The following is a 22,502-nucleotide window of genomic DNA, read 5'->3' on the forward strand; positions in this document are numbered from 1 at the left end:
TCATTTTTTAAAAGTTTTGATGTATTCACATTTTATTAAACCAAATAGTGTGTTTAGATTATTATAATACATAGCTTATATTTGTCATTGATTTCATCGACTATTGCTTTTTTCTAATAGCACACAACCTTTAAATGTAAATTAAATAGGCTAATTATGTTTGTCAGTAATTTATTTTCTTAAGGAGTATTACCCGAAAAGAAAATCAGTGTTCTTCCCTCTTTTACTTAATTTTTTTTTTGAGACAGAGTCTCGCTTTGTTACCCGAGCTAGAGTGAGTGCCATGGTGTCAGCCTCGCTTACAAACTCAAACTCCTAGGCTCAAGTGATCCTCCTGACTCAGCCTCCCAAGTAGCTGGGACTACAAGCATGAGCCACTACACTCGGCTAATTTTTGTTTGTTTGTTTGTTTCTATTTTTAGTTGACTGGCTACTTTTTTTTTTTCCTAATTAGAGACAGGTCTGGCTCTTGCTCAGGCTGGTCTTGAATTCCTGACCTCAAGCAATCCTCCCACCTTGGCCTCCCAGAATGCTAGGATTATAGGCGTGAGCCACCGCACCTCCTCTTATTTAAAATTTTATGATTAAAACTACAACTTAAAAAAAGGGTAGACCCTGACAGACAAGTTAACACATGGATTTGAAGTTTCCAAGGGTCCACCAAAGGTTGTAGAAGAATAATGTCTAAGCTTGGACTTCCCTTATGTATATCATGTGATTTCAGGAAATATATTTTGAGTTAAATCAGTTTTATTTAATGTTTAAAACTGTTGATTATGTCTGTAAAATGTTTAAAACTAGAATGAAATACATTGTAAATGATTGAACTGGTGGAAAGATGAGTTTTTATGAATTTCTTTTCCTCATTTTTGAAATTATTTCCATCAACTTTATTTTATTCCACCATATTTAGCATGGATATCTATCTAACTAGAGAGGGACAAATAACAAGAGGTTATAAAAAGCAAATTAACACACATTTTAAAGTTGGTAGCCAAGGCACTTTCAGACATTGCAGCATGTCGGCAATCCATAAGCCCCAGCAAAGATCAGCTAAGTCTGATTTGGCTAGACCAGCCGAAGAGATGCCTTGGACCTCACAATGTCCTATGAAAACATAGGTTACATTCCCACTTTACCACAAATTAGATACAACCTGACCATTTCTGTGTTTTAATCTGAATTAAACTCATAGCTAAAAAAATAAATAAAATAAAGCAGGGGATAGATATCATAATCTACCTATAATATAAATTTAAATTAAATATAAATATACTTATTTATGTAAATTTTATGTGTAAATATGTAACATAGTTACATATAAATATATTGATTATATATAAAACATGTAATATAAAATTATATGTAAATATAATATGTTTTTATAGGTACATATATAGTAGAAATTCACATATAAATACCTACTAAGGAAAAATATAAAATGATCTAGACAAAAGGGATATATCTGAAAGAGTCTCTGCAGTTTTATTTTCCTGAAGTTCATGTTACAAAGAAAAAAAAGCTGATTCATCAGGTCAGTCTTAAGAGTGATAACTACTGTCTGTAGTGATAAAGACATTATTGATGTTTTCCACCATGCTGAAGTAGAAGAAAAGTTTCCAGCCATTAAGTTAAGCAAATTCGTATTTGGTGTGGTGCAATATGGTGACTTTGGAAAGCTTCATATTTTCAATTTAAGATTGAGGTTGTTTTGAAAGGAAGTTTTCTTTATTCCAGCAAGTGGATAGCATATATTTCCCCCACGAAATACAGAGCAGTGACAAATTTTATTTTTATAGCTCTATCTAGATTTTGTCAGAGATCAGAAGTACCAGGAATTTGACTGAACAAACTATTGAAGGGCAGACTGCCTATGTACAACTCCCACATCACTGTGAGACTCCAGCTTGCTTTCTAATGCAGTATTGGTATGGGAGTTCTTATCATGGTAATGACAGTGTGCTTGAAACTTTGATAGCTCAAGAAAATTAGCAGTTTTTCACATAGCAGTTAGGGACAGAGGCTCACAGAAAATAGTTAACGTTGTCAAAAATGTATCCAAGGGAAGAATGCTGTGGTGTTGAAACCAAAAAGTAGAACCCAAAACTGAGATCTTGCCTGAAGGCCAAGAGGGTTCTTGGCATCGCGCAGGAAAGAATTCAAGCATGAGCCTTAAATTGGAAATGAAAGCAACATTTATTACACACAAAAAAAGTGATCAGGCTACACTATAGACAGAGTAGCAGCTATCTCTCAGAACAACAGAGAGTATATTGCTGAAGAACTCTTATCTTTGAATATCTCTTGATTACATAATAAATAAGGGGTGGATTATTCATCGGTTTTCTGGGAATAGGGCATAGATTCCAGGAATCAGGGGTTCCTCCTCTTTTCATACCATATAAGATAGCTTCCTGGGGTTGTCATGGTGATTATAAACTGTCATGGCACTGCTGGGAGTTTATTCTAGTATGGTAATGCATAATGGGCTACAAGGGTGAGCAGAGTTTATTCTTCTCGCCATCTTGGCTTTTACTGGTCTTAACCAGTTTCTTCACTGCATACTGTTTTTTTCCCTATTTTTGTCATAGACCTTGGTTTTGGGTCCTGCAACTTTTTAACAAGTTGGGCATGCCGGTTTCCTATCTCATTCCTCCTTCAGGGATCATACTTCTTAAACTTAAGTAGTTGTAGAAGGATGGATGTCTATCTTGTGTTAACTGCTTCAGGCAGACTTTAGGAGAATTGGCCTTGCCTGTCATGGAAGGAGTAAAAGTGTCTGGATGCCTGCTCTAAGGGGCCCAAGGGCAGGACATCTTCATGCTCTAGATCAGCTGGCATGGTGAGTTGGAAGCCCTGCTATGATATCACCTTGAATTGAAATTGTTGTTATCTAGAAGATACAAACTTTACAAAGAGGTTATACAATCTAGGGCCTAAAATTAGAAGTAATAATTTTGCCACTAAAGGCCCTAATAGGGGCAGAAACCAGATAACAAATGATAAAAGCCCTTTTATTGAGTCCCATAAAGTTTCTGTCGAGGTGGGACCTTGACCAAAGCTGTGTAGCCATTTAGCCTGCTTATATATTTCTTTATATCCTCTTATATTTGTCTACTGGTATTGACATAGGTACAGCAAGTTTTATGGATTACTGCACAAACACCACTTTGTTCAACCAGTAAATAATCTAAGGCTAATCTAAGCCACTTACAGCTTTTTCTCCCCTTGAAATACATTCTTATTCTTAGTAACTTCAAATTTTATTGAAAACCTAAGAAGCAGGAAATTTTGAATCATCTGCCATTGTCACCTGTCAGCTGTTTGGCATGATGATTGTACTAAACATGCTGGTCCTATAGTCTTTTGACTGGAGAAACCTTTCTGGGTGGGTTTTCATTGTTTCTTTATTTAGAAATTGATGTTTCTCATTAAGTCAATATGTGCTTTATGTTTTTGAGTATTTTAAGGTTGACATGGTGAATCATAGCTTTCTTTCAAGTCACTATAAATATCGAGTCCATTGAAATGATTAAAATTTCTTTGGAAATAATGCAGATACAAATGAAACAGTAAAAAAATGAAGTTGTTTTCTTTCTCATTATTCAAAAACAAACAAGTGTAACACATTCCTCAGAATTATCTTATTTCTGTAGGTGGCAAGCACTGTACCTATTTTAAATGAAGTTTTATGCACGTTTTTATTATGATGTTTTCAATGTTATGAATGTTATACTCTAAAAAAAAAGTGCACGGTCACAGATCACAAGGTTCTATTTCTGGAGGCCTAATAGCAGTGGCATTGTTGATTTTGAAATGATGACCCATCAGGTTGTTTTTATCTTGAAGGCTGTTACATAAAACCAAATTGATTAGAGACAGAAGTGAAAGAAAATAGCATAATTTGTGAGAGCATAGTACTAAAAACTAAACTAGTAAGAAGAAAGTTAAGGCCGAGCACGGTGGCTCACGCCTGTAATCCTAGCACTCTGGGAGGCCGAGCGGGAGGAATTCTCCAGGTCAGAAGTTCGAGACCAGCCTGAGCAAGAGTGAGACCCTGTCTTTACTAAAAATATAAAGAAATTATCTGGACAACTAAAAACATATATATAGAAAAAAATTAGCCGGGCATGGTGGCACATGCCTGTAGTCTCAGCTACTTGGGAGGCTGAGGCAGAAGGATTGGAATTTGAGGTTGCTGTGAGCTCGGCTGATGCCATGGCACTCTAGCCCAGGCAACAGAGTGAGACTCTGTCTCAAAAAAAAAAAAAAAAAAAAAAAAAAAAAAAAGAGAAGGAAGTCAAGCTGATAGATCAAGGTAGATCAAGGACCCACAAAGGAACACAACTGTGTTCTTTTGCCATTTGCTAAGATATTGCTTTTCCTTTAAGTTTTTTCTAATCAATATCCTTTCAGTTTAATCTCTTTTTTTAATTTTAACTACTGTTGTTTATTAATCCATTCATGTATTGATGGGCACTTGAGTTGTTTCCACATCTTTGTAATTGTGAATTTTGCTGCTACAAACCTTCGAGTACAGATGTCTTTATTATAAAAATAACTTTTTTCCTTTGGGTAGATGCTTAGTAGTGGGATTGTGGGATCAAATGCTAGTTCTATTTTTAGTCCTTTGAGGTATCTCCATATTACTTTCCATAGAGTTTGTACTAATTTGCAGTCCCACCATCAGTGTAAGAGTGTTCCTATCTGTCTGCATCCACGCCAGTATTTGTTGTTTGGGGACTTTTTTTTTTTTTTTAATTTTGAGAAATTTTATTTTTGGTTGTATATAATTAAGGTTACAACATTATGTTTTGCTATATATATATATATATATACACACAAAGTAAAATTTTCACTATAGTCACATGAATTAACATATTCATCACCTTAAATATATACAGTTACCTTATTTTGTATGTGTGTGATAAGAACACCTAAAATCTATTTTTTTTGCAAATTTTCAGTGTGTAATACAATATTATCAACTATAGTCCTCATGCACTACATTAGATATTTAGCCTTATGTATCCTACATAACTTCAAGTTTGCAAACTTTGACCTACATATCCCCATTTCCTCCCCATTTATGCCCCTAGTAATCACTGTTTCTGTGTATAGTATTTGACATTTTTTTTTTAAATATTCCACTAAGATCATACAGTATTTGTCTTTCTGCGTGAGGCTTATTTCACTTAGCATTATATCCTCCAGGTTGATCCATGTTGTCATAAATTGTAGCATCTCCCTCTTTTTTACTTTTATTATTTATTTTTTTTAATTTCAGCATATTATGGGGGTACAAATGTTCAGATTACATATATTGCCTTTCCCCGGCCCCAGTCAGAGCTTCAAGCATGTCCATCCCCCAGAAGGCACACACCACACCCATTAGGTATGAATATACCATCCCCTCCTCCCCCCTCCACCTGCCCAATACCCGATGAATGTTACTACTGTATGTGCACAGAAGTGTTGATCAGTTAATACCAATCTGAGTGAGTACAGGGTGCTGTACAGGGTGAGTGAGTACATGCGGTGCTTGTTTTTCCATTCTTGTGATACTTCATTTAGTAGAATGGGCTCCAACTCTATCCAGGATAATACAAGAGGTGCTAGATCACTATTGTGTTTTGTGGCTGAATAGAACTCTATGGTATACATATACCACATTTTATTAATCTATTCATGTTTTGATGGGCACTTGGGTTGTTTCCATATCTTTGCAACTGTGAATTGTGCTGCTATAAACATTCCAATGCAGATGTCTTTTTTATAGAATGTCTTTTGTTCCTTTGGGTAGATGCCCAGTAATGGGATTGCTGGATCAAATGGTAGTTCTACTTTTAGCTCTTGGAGATATCCCCATATTACTTTCCATAGAGGTTGTACCTGTTTTGGGACTTTTTGATAAAAAGCTTTGTCACTGGAATTAAGTGATATCTCGTTGTGGTTTTGATTTGCATTTTCCTGAAGAATAGAGATGGTGAGCAATTTTTTATATGTTTGCTGGCCATTGTTCTGTCTTCTTTTGCAAAGTTTCTGTTCATATCCTTTGCCCACTTTTTAATGGGGTTATTTTTTTTTTCTTGTTAATTTTCTTATGTTCTATATAGAGGTTAGACTGAAGGTCTTCAGACATCAATATGACCTGCCAGAAACATTTAGTCTTATAAAGAGGACTGAACAATTATTTAAACACTGGGCAATCACATGAAAATTAGGATTTCTGCTTTATCCTGGAAAATCAGAAGACCTGGCTACGCTGGTTTGCATTCCCACATAACAGCCATTGACAGAAGTTGAGCACCAGCTGGTCTCTTTAAACAACCCTGCACTGCATGGTTTATGGCAGCCTCCACCATCCCTATTGTCCCTCTAGGCTAATTTACTCTTTTCCTTTGTCCTCTGTAGGCATCTAAGTTTGGAACCTCTGAATTAGAGAAACAGAGTTCCGATAATATTCTACCACAATCTCTAATCAGGGGCATTATGAGCAATTCTGTGTGAATAATTCCTTCAATTTACATAGAAACTAAGCACATCATTCTTTCAATAAGATTTTCTGGTATGCTCACTGGCCACTAATTTCTCAATCAGTTTCTTTTCTTTTTTTACTTATTGAGAGGTTGCAAAGTAAAACAAAGGAATTAACATGAAATTCATCCAAATGCTTCATAAAACAGATGGGGTAAAAATTGACGGCTTATACTTAGTCTTTCTTGGCATAATTAAGTCAATCTCTTATCAGTTCAGTAGAAAGGAATTACCATTTTAATTATGGGATTTTCTACTTAATTGTGTAAGATAGATTTCCATTGAACTTCTTGTGTAGGATACTAAAAACTGGTTTACCATTTTAAATTGTTGTAGAACACCTTAAACTTTATTATAGGATTATGCTATAGAAAACATAAGTTTAGTAACTCAAATCGATTAACATCTGATTTACCCATAAGGTCTCAATTTTAAAGACAGTGTGTTTCTGATATTATTAGCATGTTAACTTCTCAACCTACTTGCTTACAAAATAAATACAAGAAAATATGTCTTTCCTTAGAGATTACTTGTCTGCAAATTCATGTTGATAGAGAGTTTCAGTGCATTAAACAAATGTGTTACTTTGTTAATGGATAGCATGGCACAGGTAATTAACTATAAAGTCATTAAGGCTTTTCTGTGCTGTGACAGTTGTGTTTACCTATAACGGATTAATGAACATGTCAAATGTTTCTTTCTTCCTCTTGTTATTTCAGATCAGCCTTGAGTAGAATTTGACTGAAGATGTTTCAACAATTTTATCTCTGGAAATGTTTAGCTTCAGGGATTATCATTGGCTCTCTTTTCACAATCTGCTTGGGCCAGTACGACGATGGTAAGGCTGCTTTTAGACTGACCTTTAGAGCTAGCCAGAATTTCTGTTATTAAATTAAAAATGAAATACACCACAGAAATGAATAATGCTAATTTGTAGCATGTTTCCAAAGGTTAGTAGCTCTGTGAAATAATTTATATTAACTAAAATGAGCTTACAAAAGTGAAATCAGATACATTTTGCTTCTTAATAAGAATTGCAATATGGTAGAAAATCTAATGCAAGACTTCTGTTTGAATACTTACTCTCAGTAAGCAAATGCTTAATTGCTATAAAAAAGATACTAAATTATATTTACTAAGCCTTGAATAAATGCAAATGAAGGTCTCAAATAAAGCTAGACATACAAAAGACAACAAAATTTGACCCCCTGTAAGAGTCAAAAGTAGAAACCATTAGTGGTTTTAGTGTTAGCACTTTAACTGGGCATTGCATTATTTTATACCCCACTATTTTACTTGGAACGAGTACAAAAATGGAAAAGATTTGGCATTTGGCTTCTCAAGTCTTTCCCTAATAGTAAGTCAGTCACTTTAGAAAGATGTATTAGTCTTTAGGCTCCTTAGGATCCATTTAACACAGTATGTCTTCAGTGGTCCAAATGTGCACATCTAAGATATTTCGGTATTGGAGGAATCTGTGTTTGAATGCCGTATAATGAGATATAAGATATATATACAAGGTCTATCCAGAAAGTATCCAGCCACATAATACGAAAAATATATTAACAAAAGCTGGATACTTTTTGGAAATTAAAAAGAGTTTGACTCTATATTAAAGGGATGCATTTCAAATCATGCACCAGGAGTAGATGACAAATCAATGTGTTGATATTTCTTTATGTTATAAGGCATTCTATTTTTATTCATATTTAGTATTCACATAGAGCAGGAAACTGTTCACTATCTGTCATTTCTCACACACATTCACAAACCATGTTTGTGTGTGTGTGTATATATATATGCACTTTATATATGATATTTAAAATATATATAATACTTTAAGTTTAATAGAAGGAAAGAATAGACAAACTTTCTACCCTAGGGGTCTAGAAATTTGCTATTCAAGAAAACAGAATTTCAATATTTTTTTTGTTTGTTTTGTTTTGTTTTTTTTTTACTTTTCATTGTTCTTACTCAAGATTTGTTTGGCATTCAGAGTACCTGGACAAGAAACCATTTCCATCACCTTTGTTTCCCTGTTAATTGATTGTTCTTAGTGGCAGCAAAGAATGTGAATTTCTTTTGTGCTTTGCTTAGCAAAAATGGTTTCTCTGAAGATAGATGAATTAGTTTGACTTTATCCCAAAGAGTGTTGATGTTGTATACATAGTAAGACATTCTCAGTCCTCATAGTGTGAAAGAGAGATCTCTTTGGGAATTTGCAGAATAATTCACGTCAGTACCTATTTTCATAAAATCAGCAGCTTAATCTCTTGAACAGTTCTGCTAATTAGCATGAATTTTCTGCCATTTATGAAGATTATGAATCTCAAGTCTCAAAACAAATTTTTTAAAAAAATAACAAATAAATAATATAACTGCTACTTTCAAGGAAAAAAAACAATGAAATTAAAAAGAGTGTGACTTCATATTAAAGGGACACATTTCAAATTATGCCCCAGGACTAAATGACAAATCAGTGTGTTGGCATTTCTTTATGTTACAAGGCATTCTATTTTTATTCATATTTCATGTTCACACAGAGCAGGAAACTGTTCACTGTCGTTTCTCACACATTCACAAACCTTGTACTTTTTAGCAATGTATTTTAGGTTAGCAGAGTAAATCACTTCTGGTTTAACTTGTAATGGTACAGGTTGGTCTCCTTCATAAGTTCGCTGCAGCACTTAGTCTTTTATAAATGTCCTCGCCTACCCTCTAATATAAGATTATAAAGTCACTATTGGCCATCACATAGTCAGCTTCCTGGAGCAGAGTAGAACTTCAGACTTTCTGAGTGATTGTGTACAGTAGAGCTCAGCCTTAAAGTACTACACTTGTGGATAACTCTCTTATAGCCACAGTTAGAAAGCCTTCTCAGGTCTTTCCTCATGAAGATAAGTGACTCAATTCTTAGGAAGATAGGAACTATGGCAGATAAACCTATGTTTATAAAAAACTTTATAGTGTTTTATGGAGATTTCCTAACTGTATATACATTTCACTGTTCCTTCTCTACTTGTATCCTCCAATGTGCTCCCAGATGTAGTAACGCATTCTCTTCCCTTAGGTCTCCATCCAACTCTTTACTTCCTTCAGAGCTCCCTCAATTAGGGACTTTGATTTTAGTTTTATTCAATTATTCAGTTATGTGTGACTGAAAATGGTTTTTCTATTTCTTTTTTGTTGTTGTTGTTTTTTCTTTCTTTCTTTTTTTTTTTAAGTCCTTATAAAATTGTGAGCTCATACTGTGCAAAAATAAAATGAGAACTATGCGAATCATTGCTAACTCAAAGTAGCACTAAATTGACATATGTCATATGACTATTTGAAGTAATTTTTTTATCAAAATGCTTGGGCATACAAGTACATGGTTATGTTGAAGAAAGGCAATGGCGATATTCATAAACATGATAGAAATCTGCAAGAAAATACCAAAAGAAAAATAATACTTTTGTCATAGATAATCCACCGGATGGATAAGCGTTAGCCCATTATGACAGTTGACAGTGGATTTACATAGAGTTGGGAGCTTCAGAGAAGAATGAAGAACAACAATTTTAAGATATCCTAAGACAATTAGTCTAACAGTATAAGTGTTTTTTATTATATTAAAGAATAGTACACTACTGGCCTTTTAATAAAGAACAATATCCTATGCTTTTCTTATTTAGGCATAAGAGAGTTGGAAGGAAAAAATTGGATAATGTTTATTTAATAAATATTCTATTCTAAAATGGGATATTCTAGGACTATCCTAATGTCTGCAATTATTTCTAAGAAAAATATCTTGTATAATTATTATTTTTAACATTTTATAGCAATATTTTTTACTTGAAAAATTTGGCTAAGTTTTGCGGTTTTAAAAATTGCTTATTCAAATTTCTGAACTAAGTTTTTAGCTGTAGTAATAAAATTTGTAGATGATCTGTTCCATAATGGATATTTCATTTGGTTGATAACTATATACCTAAGCAAGTATTGGTAACATAAATGAGGTTGATAGTACTGTATTACATTAAAGAGTCAGAATTTAGCTAACTGATAGAGCTATCAGAAAATTAGAGAACATAATAGATTTGTAGTTTGTGGTGTGTCATTTTGTTGTTTTTTTTCCATAAAAGAATATTAGGATTGATATTGACCTTATCTATTAACGCATTGCTGATCCTGAAAATTTTATTTGAAATGGAACATATCCCCTGATCCCAAATCGAATGTGGGAAACCTGGGAAGGAGGTACCCTTTGGAAACAGCTATATGAAGGGACCCTGTTTATTTCCTTAAGAATTCACACCACTTCCTGAGGCTCACTTTTTTTTAATAAATGATAACTCTCTGAAACTCAATTTTATATATTTCAGCACAGCATCTGGCATATGGCCAATGATCACTAAAAATTTTTATCCTTATTAGTTTTACTCTTTCTCATTATATATAATTATTTATATTTTTATAAATTTTTATATTTAGTTATAAGCAAATACTTCATGCTTAAGTACACATGTCTATTTTCTTTTTTTACATCTCTCTGAATTTACCAAACACCTTGAAGACTTAACTGTGTCAAATTACATTTTATTCTTAAAAGTATTAATAACTCTATTATTTCCTTAGAGAGTTTATTGGTTCACATAAAATCTTAAGTTTGAGGAAAATTTCTAGATTAATTTTCATGCTTGTCATTAAGTAATCCATGGAAAATCAGTGATGAGATAGACATGCCATTCACTAAAGAATATAACCATGTTCTAAGGTCTGATGCTGAAGTGTAGATACCTGGAAACTTCATTTTTATGGGTGGATTCAGAGGAGATTGAACAGAGTGCCATGAACTTCTAATAACTACACTTAGAAGAGAATTGCATACACATAAAAAAATGAAATCCTGTCATTCAAGACAACATGGGTGAACCTGAAGGACTATTATGTTAAGTGAAATAAGTCAGGCAAAGAATGATAAGTACTCCCATTTTCTCCACATGTGTGAAAACTAAAAAAGTTGAGCTTGTAGAAGTAAAGAGTTGAAGTATGATTATTAGAGGATGGGAAGGATAGAGGGGAGGGGAGGATAGGAGACAAAATTACAGCCAGATAAAAGGAATAAATTCTAAATGTTCTATAGCACTACAATAATTTATTGTATGTCTTCAAAAAGCTAGAAGAAAGGATTTTGAGTATTACTAACACAAATGATAAATGTGACAGAATTTCCCTAATTTTATCATTATATATTACATATATGTATTGAAATATCACTCTGTACCTAACAAATATGTACAATTATTATGTGTCAACTAAAAAGAAAAAATATATTTTACAGCATAGAATCAAAACTGTAAATAAATTGGTTTTATTTTAGTTAAGAACCTTTAATTGAAGAGTATAGAAGTCATTCCATAAACTTCAAAATAAAATTCTTAAACTGTATAAAAATAGAAAATGGCATACACATCAGAATGCTGGTAATAGAATTATAAGAAAAATGTAACTACCCAATGAGCCAAAAGACTTGTGTTTTTGAGCAAGGTGTTTCCTCCCTTTCAACACATTAAGAAGAGATGGTTAAATGAACATAATAGCTCTACAAGAAAAGTGAAATGATCTATTGGTTCATTTTTTTCAAGCTATCATAGACCATCATATAGGGCACTTTTATAGAAATACCTGTAGCACATGGAATGCAGTACTCTAATTTGTGGGACACTCACTCTGGATTGTGCTGCAGTTATTTTTCAAAGCCCTTATTCTTTGAGTTCTCTATTTTTAAGATCAATGTAGAGTATCTTCCTCCTGTTATCTTTCTCTGAACATATTACAATAGTTTCTTTTGGATCTCTTTCAGTTATAAAATTATTAATAAGCTGATTACTGCAGATCATAGGTGATTTTCAATGAACTTGGTTGTCCCTGAAAATTCTTAATCATTTATTTAAATATGATTTACTAAGGTAGCATAAATAGAAATAGAGCAAGTATATACAAAAATACATGTATATATTATTACATATACATATATAATTCATAGCTAATACACATTTTAGACAAAAATAAAACCAGATATAGCACAGTGTTATGCAAATTTGTTTTTAAATCTTGATATAGTTTAGATGCATTTTCTTGTCTTTCCCTTTCATTTTCTTCTATCTTAAACCATGGATTTTTATTCTGAGAGGTTAAAATTTTAAGAGTAACTTCATTGTTTCCCCTATATGCTGGTCTAAAATCCTGAAAGTTTGTCTTTTTTGGCAACTTTATAAGCTATTAGATATATACACATTGTCTAGATTACATTACCATATATGTCGTTTAGAATGGGACACCAAGAAAGAAAATTGTTACTTTCAATGCTGACTCTATAAACAATCACCATTTCATCTCCAGATGAAAGCTTGGCTGTATCCTTCTTTATTAATAGGCTGTAACCACACTTGCATGTCTTTGTCTCCTCTTTTCTGAGGATGAGTAATCTTGTGAATCCTTGCACCTCCAAAACAAATTTAGTTTTAGGGTAAAGATTTGAAAGTATATGTCTTTTCTTGCTTCAGCAACAATTTGCCAGTAATGAGGTTCAGAAATATAAACTCTTTAACTTCTCTAAGCTTTGACCTTGTGCCTGGGGGGATTGCTTCAATAGCTTTTGTATATTTGAGTCATAGGATCTCTTAAAGCCTATGTGTATATCCTGGAAGGCAAGAGATCTGAAGAGACAGAAAAAAAAAATAGCATTCTGATAAATAGAAGACAAATTCATTGTGCTTAGAAGATTCTCTTTCAGCTAACACACACACACACACACACACACACACACACAAAGAGGTTATTTCCTTTGATTGTGTGGCTAAGGAGTGTTAAGGGGTAACTTAGAATAGTAAGGTATTAATACTTCAGATACTCTCATTTATCCTGTTGAAAAAGGGAAACGAAGTAAAAGGTTTCATTTAGTGTCCAAGCAATGCATATAAAATTAATAATAACTGGCACGATGGATACTTCTCTTTGTGTTTCTAACAACCTGAAAAATGTGGAACCATTGAAAAATAAAATACTTATATTCTGATTGCATTAAAAGCCAAAACTCATTTTAAATGTTCTTAATAAAAATTTAGATTGAGCAAAAATGTAATTATAATCTTACTTGGCTCTGAGTCATCAATGACTTATACAATTCATAATAGAGTGAATTTTCTTAGTTTGGATCTTTTCCTGTCAAATCACTATACCTGCTCCCACTACTTCAATTGCCTAAGCTCTGCAATTTCATTTTCCTCACAGCTCTACTGAAACTGCACTCTTAGGCCTTCAGTGACTATTTCCTTAGAAAAATCCTATCATTTTCTAACATTTCAGCAAACAGCATTATTAACCTCCCTGTCCTGCAACTTAGTTTCTCTCAGGAGTTCTTTGTACTAACTCTTTCAGATTGTCTGCATATCTGACTTCTACTCCATCTTCTGGTGAATATTCTACTTTTTATTTTTCTGAAATTTCAAAATTATCACAGTCTTGTTTATTTTTCCATAAAGGGCCATATTCTATAATAAACAAATTTGAGTATTTTCTGACAATTAAACAAGGTCCTCTCCTTTGTCATTTTCTCCTCCCTCTAACTGCCCTTCCTCTAACTGGATATCTACTGCAAGTGGACTGTGGATACCAGAGGCTGAAGGAGGGGGGTGAGTAGGGAAAGGGGAGATATTGACCGAAAGGTACAAAATTTTAGTTAGATCAGAAGAATAAATTTTAGTGATTTATTGCACAGAATGGTGGTTATAATAAATAATAATGCATTGTGTATTTCAAAATTCCGAAAAGATTAGATTTTAAATGATTTTAACATCAAAAAAGACAAATTTATGAAGTGACATATTTGTTAATTAGCATGATTTAATTATTCCACAATGTAAACATATATGTAAACATCACATTGTACTCTATAAATATATAATATATTCAATTATTTTTAACTAAAATTATTTTAAAATCATTAATTAATTAAATTACAAAATTTGGAGTGGAGATAGAAAATGTTTGCATGAAGAATTTTGAGTGTTCAAGTTAAGAAACTTGAGAAGCATTTAGAAAAACTGTTAAAAATACTGAGTTGGTGTTTTTAAGATATATTCAGCTATCCCTGTTGCAGCACTGAAGATCATACATGCTGTTTTATGACCTCAATCAGTTATGGCTAGATACAAAATGGCATGCAGAGCATGGTTGTGATTGCCATCCAGTTTTCTAAAACATAAAGTAACAGAAGCCATTACATAAGTTTTCTAACTGCCATCAGCAACCTTCACCACATTGTTATATATCCACTCCAACCTTTGAGAAGAAATGCAGTGTAGCAGTTGAAAGTAGACACTTGGGAGCCAGATTGCCTAGATCTGAATCCTGGCTCTAAATCTCTATAGCTATATGGCTATGGTTAATCACTAAATCTGTTTTTCCTTAAGTTTCCTCATATGTAACGTGGGTAAGGAATATCATGAGTATTAAATTATTTAATATAAGGGGCTTACATAAATAATGGTCACATTTAGTACTCTGTCAACTGCTTTCATCATTGTCATCTAAGGTAATAGTGTTGGAGGTAGGAGCTCTTCTACTTAACATAATGTGATCAAGGTCAAGTTACTTAGCCATCTTTCCTCATCTATACAATGAGGAAAATGATACACCTATCTCATAGGCTTATTGTGAGTTCAAATAAGGCACAGCATTTGTGCATGTATGCCATTTCCTGGTACTTCAGAAAGTGAAAACATGTTTATTTATATATATATATATATATATATATATATATATATAAAACGACATCTGTGTTTGTGCTTGTGTGCATGCATATGTGTGTGGTATTATTGATACTAAGAAGAGTAGAGATAACATTAATAAAATTGTAATAAGAAAAAAAAACATATAAAACAGTTTTTTTTGTAATTTTAATAAAACGAGATTCTTGACAGAGGTGGCAAAGACTAGGCAGATTGTCATTGTCCTATCATGAGGGATTGTCATTGTCTTATCATGGGGGTGAAATGTTAATCAGAAATAGACACAAAACCTATTTGTCATGGGTGCATTCACCAAATACCACAGAATAAGTGGCTTAAACAACAGAAACATATTTTCTCACAGTTCTGTAGACTGGAATTATCCAAGATCAAGGTGCTGGCAGTGTTGGTTTCCTCTGAGGCCTCTCTGCTTGGCTTCAAGATGTCCACCCTCTTGCTGCCTATTCACATGGTTGTCCCTCTGTACAGGCACACCTATGATGTCTCTCCTTGTGTCTTAATCTCCTTAAATGAACACCAGTCATATTGGAGAAGGGTCCACTCTAAGGGCCTCATTTTAAAATAACTATCACTTCAAAGGCCTTATCTCCAAATACAGTCACATTCTTAGTTACTGGGGGCTATAGATTCAATATATAACTTTTTTAGGGGACACGATCCACCAATAGCAATGGGGCAGAGATGGATTGCAGTTATGCATACCTGTGAATCTGAGTTCTCAGGTCTTAGTTCTCGCATTCTGATACTGCAGGGTTGTAGGCATATGGCTTTTATCAGACCCCACCTGCCTTTGAGGACAAAGCTATTCCATGTGTCCTTGCCCTAATTCAGTTGCCTCAGGCACCCAGAAGTGCTGAGCATTCAGGTGCAAAGCTTCTCTGACTCCAACTGAGTCACATGAACATGGAAGCCAGAGACAGAAGGCAGAGGAGCTGAAAACCCCAAAGGAGAGGAGGGAAGGAAAGGTCCTGAGAGCAGCAGGTGTGAGTAGAAGGTAAAAGGTGACCAGAGAAGCACTTCAAAGCACAGTGACTGATGAGATATGGGGCAGTGCGAGGGGATCTGTCATAAAATGCTCTTCACCTTCTCTTGGCATTTTTGCCAACCTTCACTCCCCTTTCCTGGAATCCTAGGACAGCTTAGTCCTAGAACTTCAATGAGAATTGTAATTAGACATTAAACTTACTGAGTTCAAGAATTGTGAAATCAGGAGCTGTATTTGTCTTATCTGTTATTGAAATTTTGTATCCCAATTCATATTTTTTCTCAACCTGCATTTATAGAATGTATAAATATCCCAGACCTTTTTTTTTTTTTTTTTACATTACATTAGTAGAAAACAATAAAATTTGGTAAACATTTTAATTTGTTCTGTTGGATTGTTTGAACATTTAGCTATTAGTCAGGACTATGTAACTATCTCTGGGCTGTGAAATATGAGCAAGAATGATGTATTGTTGTTGGGCTGATACAACAGAAAGACCATGTGCAATTCTTCAGTTTCTCTTCTCTTCTGCCAAAACAACTAATGAAGCCATGCATTATAGATAGTTAAATTATAATTATGGTTGTGCCTAAGTTAGCCCTGATTCTTGAGTGAGTAGGCGAAGTGGATCTCCCCTTTCCTACTCCCAACCTGTGATGGATACGCACTGACAGAGAGAGAGAGAGAAAGAGAGATAAATACATTCCCCACTTGGATTTAAGGGCTGTGTTGTTACTGCAATACAGCCACCCTAAATGATTGAACTTCCCTCTTTCAGCTATTCTTAAAATAGTCAACCGCTAATCTATATGATTTCCTAAGACAACACTTTTTTCAATTCTCTTCCAACAGTTCTTCCACTGACAACTGATTTATATCTACATCTAAGCTTTCTTGGCTCATTGTGATATATTCTCACTTGCCTAGTCATATTATTTCCCCGGATTTCTCAACACATACATTAAATGTTTACTCATATTGTATTTTTTCATGACTGGGATGTTAAATTTTTATTTCCTTCTCTCTATGTCGTTTTAAACAGTCTTTTTGTTTTTCTTACTGTGCCTACCCTCTTTGTCCTTTCCTCCTCTCTGATACCCCATTTCCCTCTTCTTTCTCTTCTTTTTCCATTCACCATCTATCCAAGGCTTATTTATAATCTTATCTTATTTGTGGAACCCAACTTTCTCTGTCTTTCCTCCCTGGTTGTTGCTTGATTGATTGCTTGTAGTGCTCAGTTTTGCCACTGATTGTATTCAGTACCTTCTGATACATTATTAAGTAACGTTCCTACATATTTCATACATGCCATTCCTACCTGTTCAACAAGTTTCTTGAAATCATGAATCATGTCAATATTTATTTTATGTGTAAACAGCAGTCATTAATAATAGCCACCAACATTTATTTAGCATTAATTAACTAAGCCCTCTACGTAGATTATTTTATTTAATCTTCACAAGTACTCCATGAGGTCTTTGTGATTATAATATAACATGCTATTACACTATTATTATGCTTAGTTTAGAGATTAGGGAACTACAGAAATGCGGAGAAGTTAAGTTGCTTTCCCACTGTGATACAATTATTATTAATATATGGCAAACTGAGACCAAACTTGTTATCTCAGCTTGACATGCAGTAAATACATGCTGTGTGCTATTATATTTATTATATTATGATGTCAAAATCTGAACAAAGTCTTATACTTCCAAATTTTACTCAAATTCTACTTATTCCTTAATACTATGTTTTTCATCATTCTTCAGTGTTACTGCTGACACTCAATCAAAATTAGTGTTCAGTTCCCCTTTATATTATAACATGTTTTTCATTTTGTTTTCATGTTCAGGTTATAAAATCCTGAAGACATAGACTGTCTTACTTACTTTTGTTCCCTCAGCACCTGGCAGAATGACCCAGTTAGTGATTATTGAAATATATAAGCATTAAATTTGAATAGAAAATAGATTGAGAGACAAAATACCTCTTTTAATATATAGGGGCAAGGTGGTGAGATTTGAGGATAGTAACTAGAGTTCAAACAACAATTCAAAAATATATCTAATGCAAGTGTTATTTATATGACACTGCTACATGCCATAGAGACAAAGCAATCAATAAATATGTGTGGTAAGGAGATATTACCCAGAGCATTTAGAAAAATCTTTGCAGAAAACTCAAACTCCGAATTCATATTTTTTTCAAGTGTGTTTCCTGTCTTCCTTGCTCAAGTCTTACTTTTAGCTACCTTTATGGATATTTGTTCATAATATTGGTGGATCATACTTCAGTGCCTGTTTCTGATATCAGGTAGCCCAGTTCATGCTATTAATCTTTCCTACTCTTATAGAATTCTATCCTGCCCCTCAGGGCTGCCCAATTACACTGCTCAGTGAAGATTATTCAGCTAGTCTGAGTTTATTAAGTATCTTTATTGAACAATTGGCATACTGATGAGAGTTGTTCAGGCTTAGACTTAGATAATGTGCAAAAAGAACACTGTTCACACAGTCATCAATATTTTATGTGGTTATATCCAAGATTTGTCCACACATGGTCTGCTGAATATGTGAAATGCAATTTTCCATAGGGAAAAAAAGTACAACATATTAAATTAATATTAACAATGCATTATACTCAGCATTTTAATTAATTTATTAATTTATTCATGTATAGCAAGCACATATGTAACATCTATTATGCTCACATCATCAGGTTTCTAATAATAACAGCTATCTTTTATTAAATGATTTCTAAATGCCAAACACCTTATAAATACTCTACATAGATGCTACATACTCTCTTCTACTCACATTGTATATTTATGTATAACTACACATAACATATGTACTATTACCTTTCAGTTACATAAGCTTACATAATTTTATGCAAATATTTTTAAGTGGTAGGTACAACTGAGCCATAAAAACACTGATCTTAAGAGTCCAGGAAGATGAGGAAGAATCAGCAAAAATACTAATATAGAGAGACAGTTAATGAGAGGGAAACAAGTAGAGTGGTACTAGAAGCTACTAGAAGCCAAATGAGGAAGGGCATCTCAAGAAGAAAGTGAACAGCTGAGTTTAATCTGATCAAGCAAGGTGACTTGGGAAAACTGAATATTGAAATTGTGACTTTGGCAGGAACAGTTGTGATGGAATGTTGAGGATGAAAGTTGGGATGAGTTCAAGAGAGAATGGAGAAAGACGAAATGCAAGCAATTTGAAGTTGTAAGATACAAAGTGGTTTTTTGTTTTTTTATTTTTTCGGTTTCTGTTTTTTTGTTTGTTTTCAAGCAGGATGGCAGTGGTAATAGGGAAGAAGGAGTAAGGAGCAAGAATATCTACCCCATCTCAGGTCCTGGTGATATAAGAATATGATAAAACAGTCGCCACCAGTCAGAGGATGACAGAAAAGTAGCATCTCTTTTGGGAAGAATCAGATATCTGGTAGAGCAAGAAGAAAAGAATGTTTAATAAAGTATATATTATATTATTTAATCTATTTAATCTTCACTAATATCTCATAAGAGAAATTCTGTTTTCCAGATGTGGGAACAGAAGGTTTAAAGATATCAAGCAATCTTGCTTAAGTTCACATAGCTTCTACATCTGGCAGCCATGATGCAAGCTCAGAAAGCCTGGGCCATGCTGCCAAACCCTTCTATATTTTTTTTATTTTTGTAGGAACCCTTGCGATCTACCTTCTTAAGATATTTTTCAGTTTTTAACAATACTATATTGTTATCTATAGGCATAATGTTATACATCAGATTTCTAGAACTTATTCATTTTGCATAACTGAAAGTTTATTCATGTTGGTTAGCATAACCTCTTTTCTTATTGCTTCCAAACCCCCACAACCACCATTCTAGTCTTGGTTTCTGCAAGTTCCACTATTTTAGATACTTCATGTAACTGGACTCACGCAGTATTTATCTTTCTGTGACTGACCGGAATTGTCCACATAAACTGTCTTCATCTGTTTCAAGTATGCAAAAACTTAATATCCCCTGTGCTGTCCATGGTTCTGAATAGAACCAGATAAATAGGTCTTGAATCTTTATTGTTTCAGTATCATATTTAATGAGCTCGTTACACACTCTAGGTAATGTGTTATGCCCCTTGACATAGACAGAAGGATAGCTCCCAAGAGATGACTATGTCCTAATTCCTGGCACTTGTGAATATGTCACATTAGATGACAAAAGAGAACTAAGATTGAAGATAAGATTGTTAGTCAATCAGCTGACCTTAAAAGATTATTCTGGAATATACAGGAAAGCCCAGTGTAATCACTAGTGTCCTTAGAAAAGAAGGAGTACAATAGATAAGTTCAGAGTCAAAGGAAAATGTGACTATAGAAGAAGTGAGGGTGATGTGATGTGAGTAGGACTCAACTGGTTGTTCCTAGATTCGAAAATAGAGAGAGGACAAAGAGCTAGTGAAAGTAGGCTGTCTCTAAAAGCTAGAGACAAGGAAATGAATTTTCCTATAGAACTAGGGAAAGGAATACAGCCCTTACCACATCTTGATTTTAGGCCAATGAGAGTTTTTATCTTATCAAACTGTAAGATAATAAATTTATGTTATTTTAAGCCATGTAGTCTGTGGTAATTGTTACAACAATAATAGAAACTAATACATCTCTTAAAGATTTTACAGCATGGTGAGTGACACAGTAAAGAAAATTCACGTATCTGTCAATGTGGCATTGAAAGAATATGATAGGAGCTCAGAATAGGTAAACAAATCATTCTTCCACCAGCTCTACTGAATCCATTGAATTGTTTTTTTTTTTGTTTGTTTGTTTGTTTTGTTTTATTTTGTTTTGTTTGTTTTCTGTTTTTTGGGGGGGAGTTGTTTTGTTTTTACAGATTGATTCTGAGTTTAGTCTTGAATAGGAATAGAATAGATGGAGGAACAGATATAGTGATAGAGGTTGGAAAATGTTAGCTCAAACAAAAGAAGCAGTATATGCTGCGACATAAAGCTTTGAAAGACTTTTATATACTTGGAAGAATCACAACTTACAGAAGTTTTCTTTATGTGGATTCCACCGTGAATGTGTCTCAATATAGCCATGCTTCACCTTGATGTGATTTTTTGTGTGAAGCTTCCAAAAATGTGGTGATCTTTTCTAGTATTAGAAAATATTTGGGCTATATTATCTTGGGACTTAAGTTACTTAGTTATAAGTTATAAAAATAAATACTTTAAAATATTACATTTTATAGACTTGGAACTCTTTGTCCAATCATTAATTCTAGAAAGTTGACTAGCAATGCTAGACTGTGATCTAACACCCTTACTGTGTTCTTCTCTCAGTTCTTTTCTTTCCCTTTCTTTTTATTTTATACATTTCAGAGACTTAACCTAAAATCTTAAACTCACTTCATTTGTTACCACAGGTGGCTTCTGGAAAATATATTTATATAAAGTAGTTTCATGGTATGTCAACATTATTCATGATATTTATAAATTTTAAATCAGGAGGGAAAATGTGTTGTATCCAAATTAAGTATAATTTAATTATATGGTATGCAGAAAAGAGACCTGAGACTGCTGTCCTTAGAAAGGTCTGCTTGCAAGGTTACCTCTGGGAGTGAAGAGACAGGGGAATGGGAGAATAGAGACGTGTAGTCAGTATATATATATACTGTATATATATATATACAGTACATACTATATATATACTGACTACACGTATATGTGTATATATATATGTGTGTGTGTGTGTGTGTGTATATATATATATAGTCAGTATTATATAGTCAGTAACGCTGCAATCCTTGGTTTAGGCAATTTTGCGATGTTCATTACATTACATAGATATTTTTAAGAAAGGCATCATTCATTTGCTAATGGCAGTGCATTATAAACCATTGATGATTAGTTATATACCTTTAACATCCAATTAAAATAGTTATAATAGAAAAAACAAAAGCTTTAAAAATTAATTAGTACTGAATTCTTAGAATTACTGGATTAATGATTCTATGTCAATTAACCTTACCTCATGTCTCTGAGCTTCAGTTTCCTTATTCGAAAAATATTGGTCATGACTCTCTCATAATATTTTTTTTTTTTTTTTTTTTTTGAGGGAGTCTAGTCATTAGTACTGTTACCAAATATTTCTGATTCTCTTTCCAGGCACATGACAAGATTGTACTTCTTTGGTTT

General features: G+C 33.5%; 1 protein-coding gene across 17 annotated transcripts in view; it reads left to right on the forward strand.

Moving 5' to 3' along the window:
* Positions 1–7,284: 7,284 nt before the first annotated feature.
* PCDH15 (protocadherin related 15) overlaps positions 7,285–22,502 on the forward strand; it is a 635,722-nt gene continuing 620,504 nt past the window's right edge. For all 17 annotated transcript variants that reach the window (XM_069460690.1, XM_069460691.1, XM_069460687.1 and 14 more), the window contains exon 1: positions 7,285–7,375. In XM_069460690.1, coding sequence (XP_069316791.1) covers positions 7,285–7,375 — 91 coding nt within the window. The remainder of the gene's footprint in view (positions 7,376–22,502) is intronic.

Source organism: Eulemur rufifrons, chromosome 28 (genome assembly GCF_041146395.1).
Source record: "Eulemur rufifrons isolate Redbay chromosome 28, OSU_ERuf_1, whole genome shotgun sequence".
Lineage (NCBI taxonomy): Eukaryota > Metazoa > Chordata > Mammalia > Primates > Lemuridae > Eulemur > Eulemur rufifrons.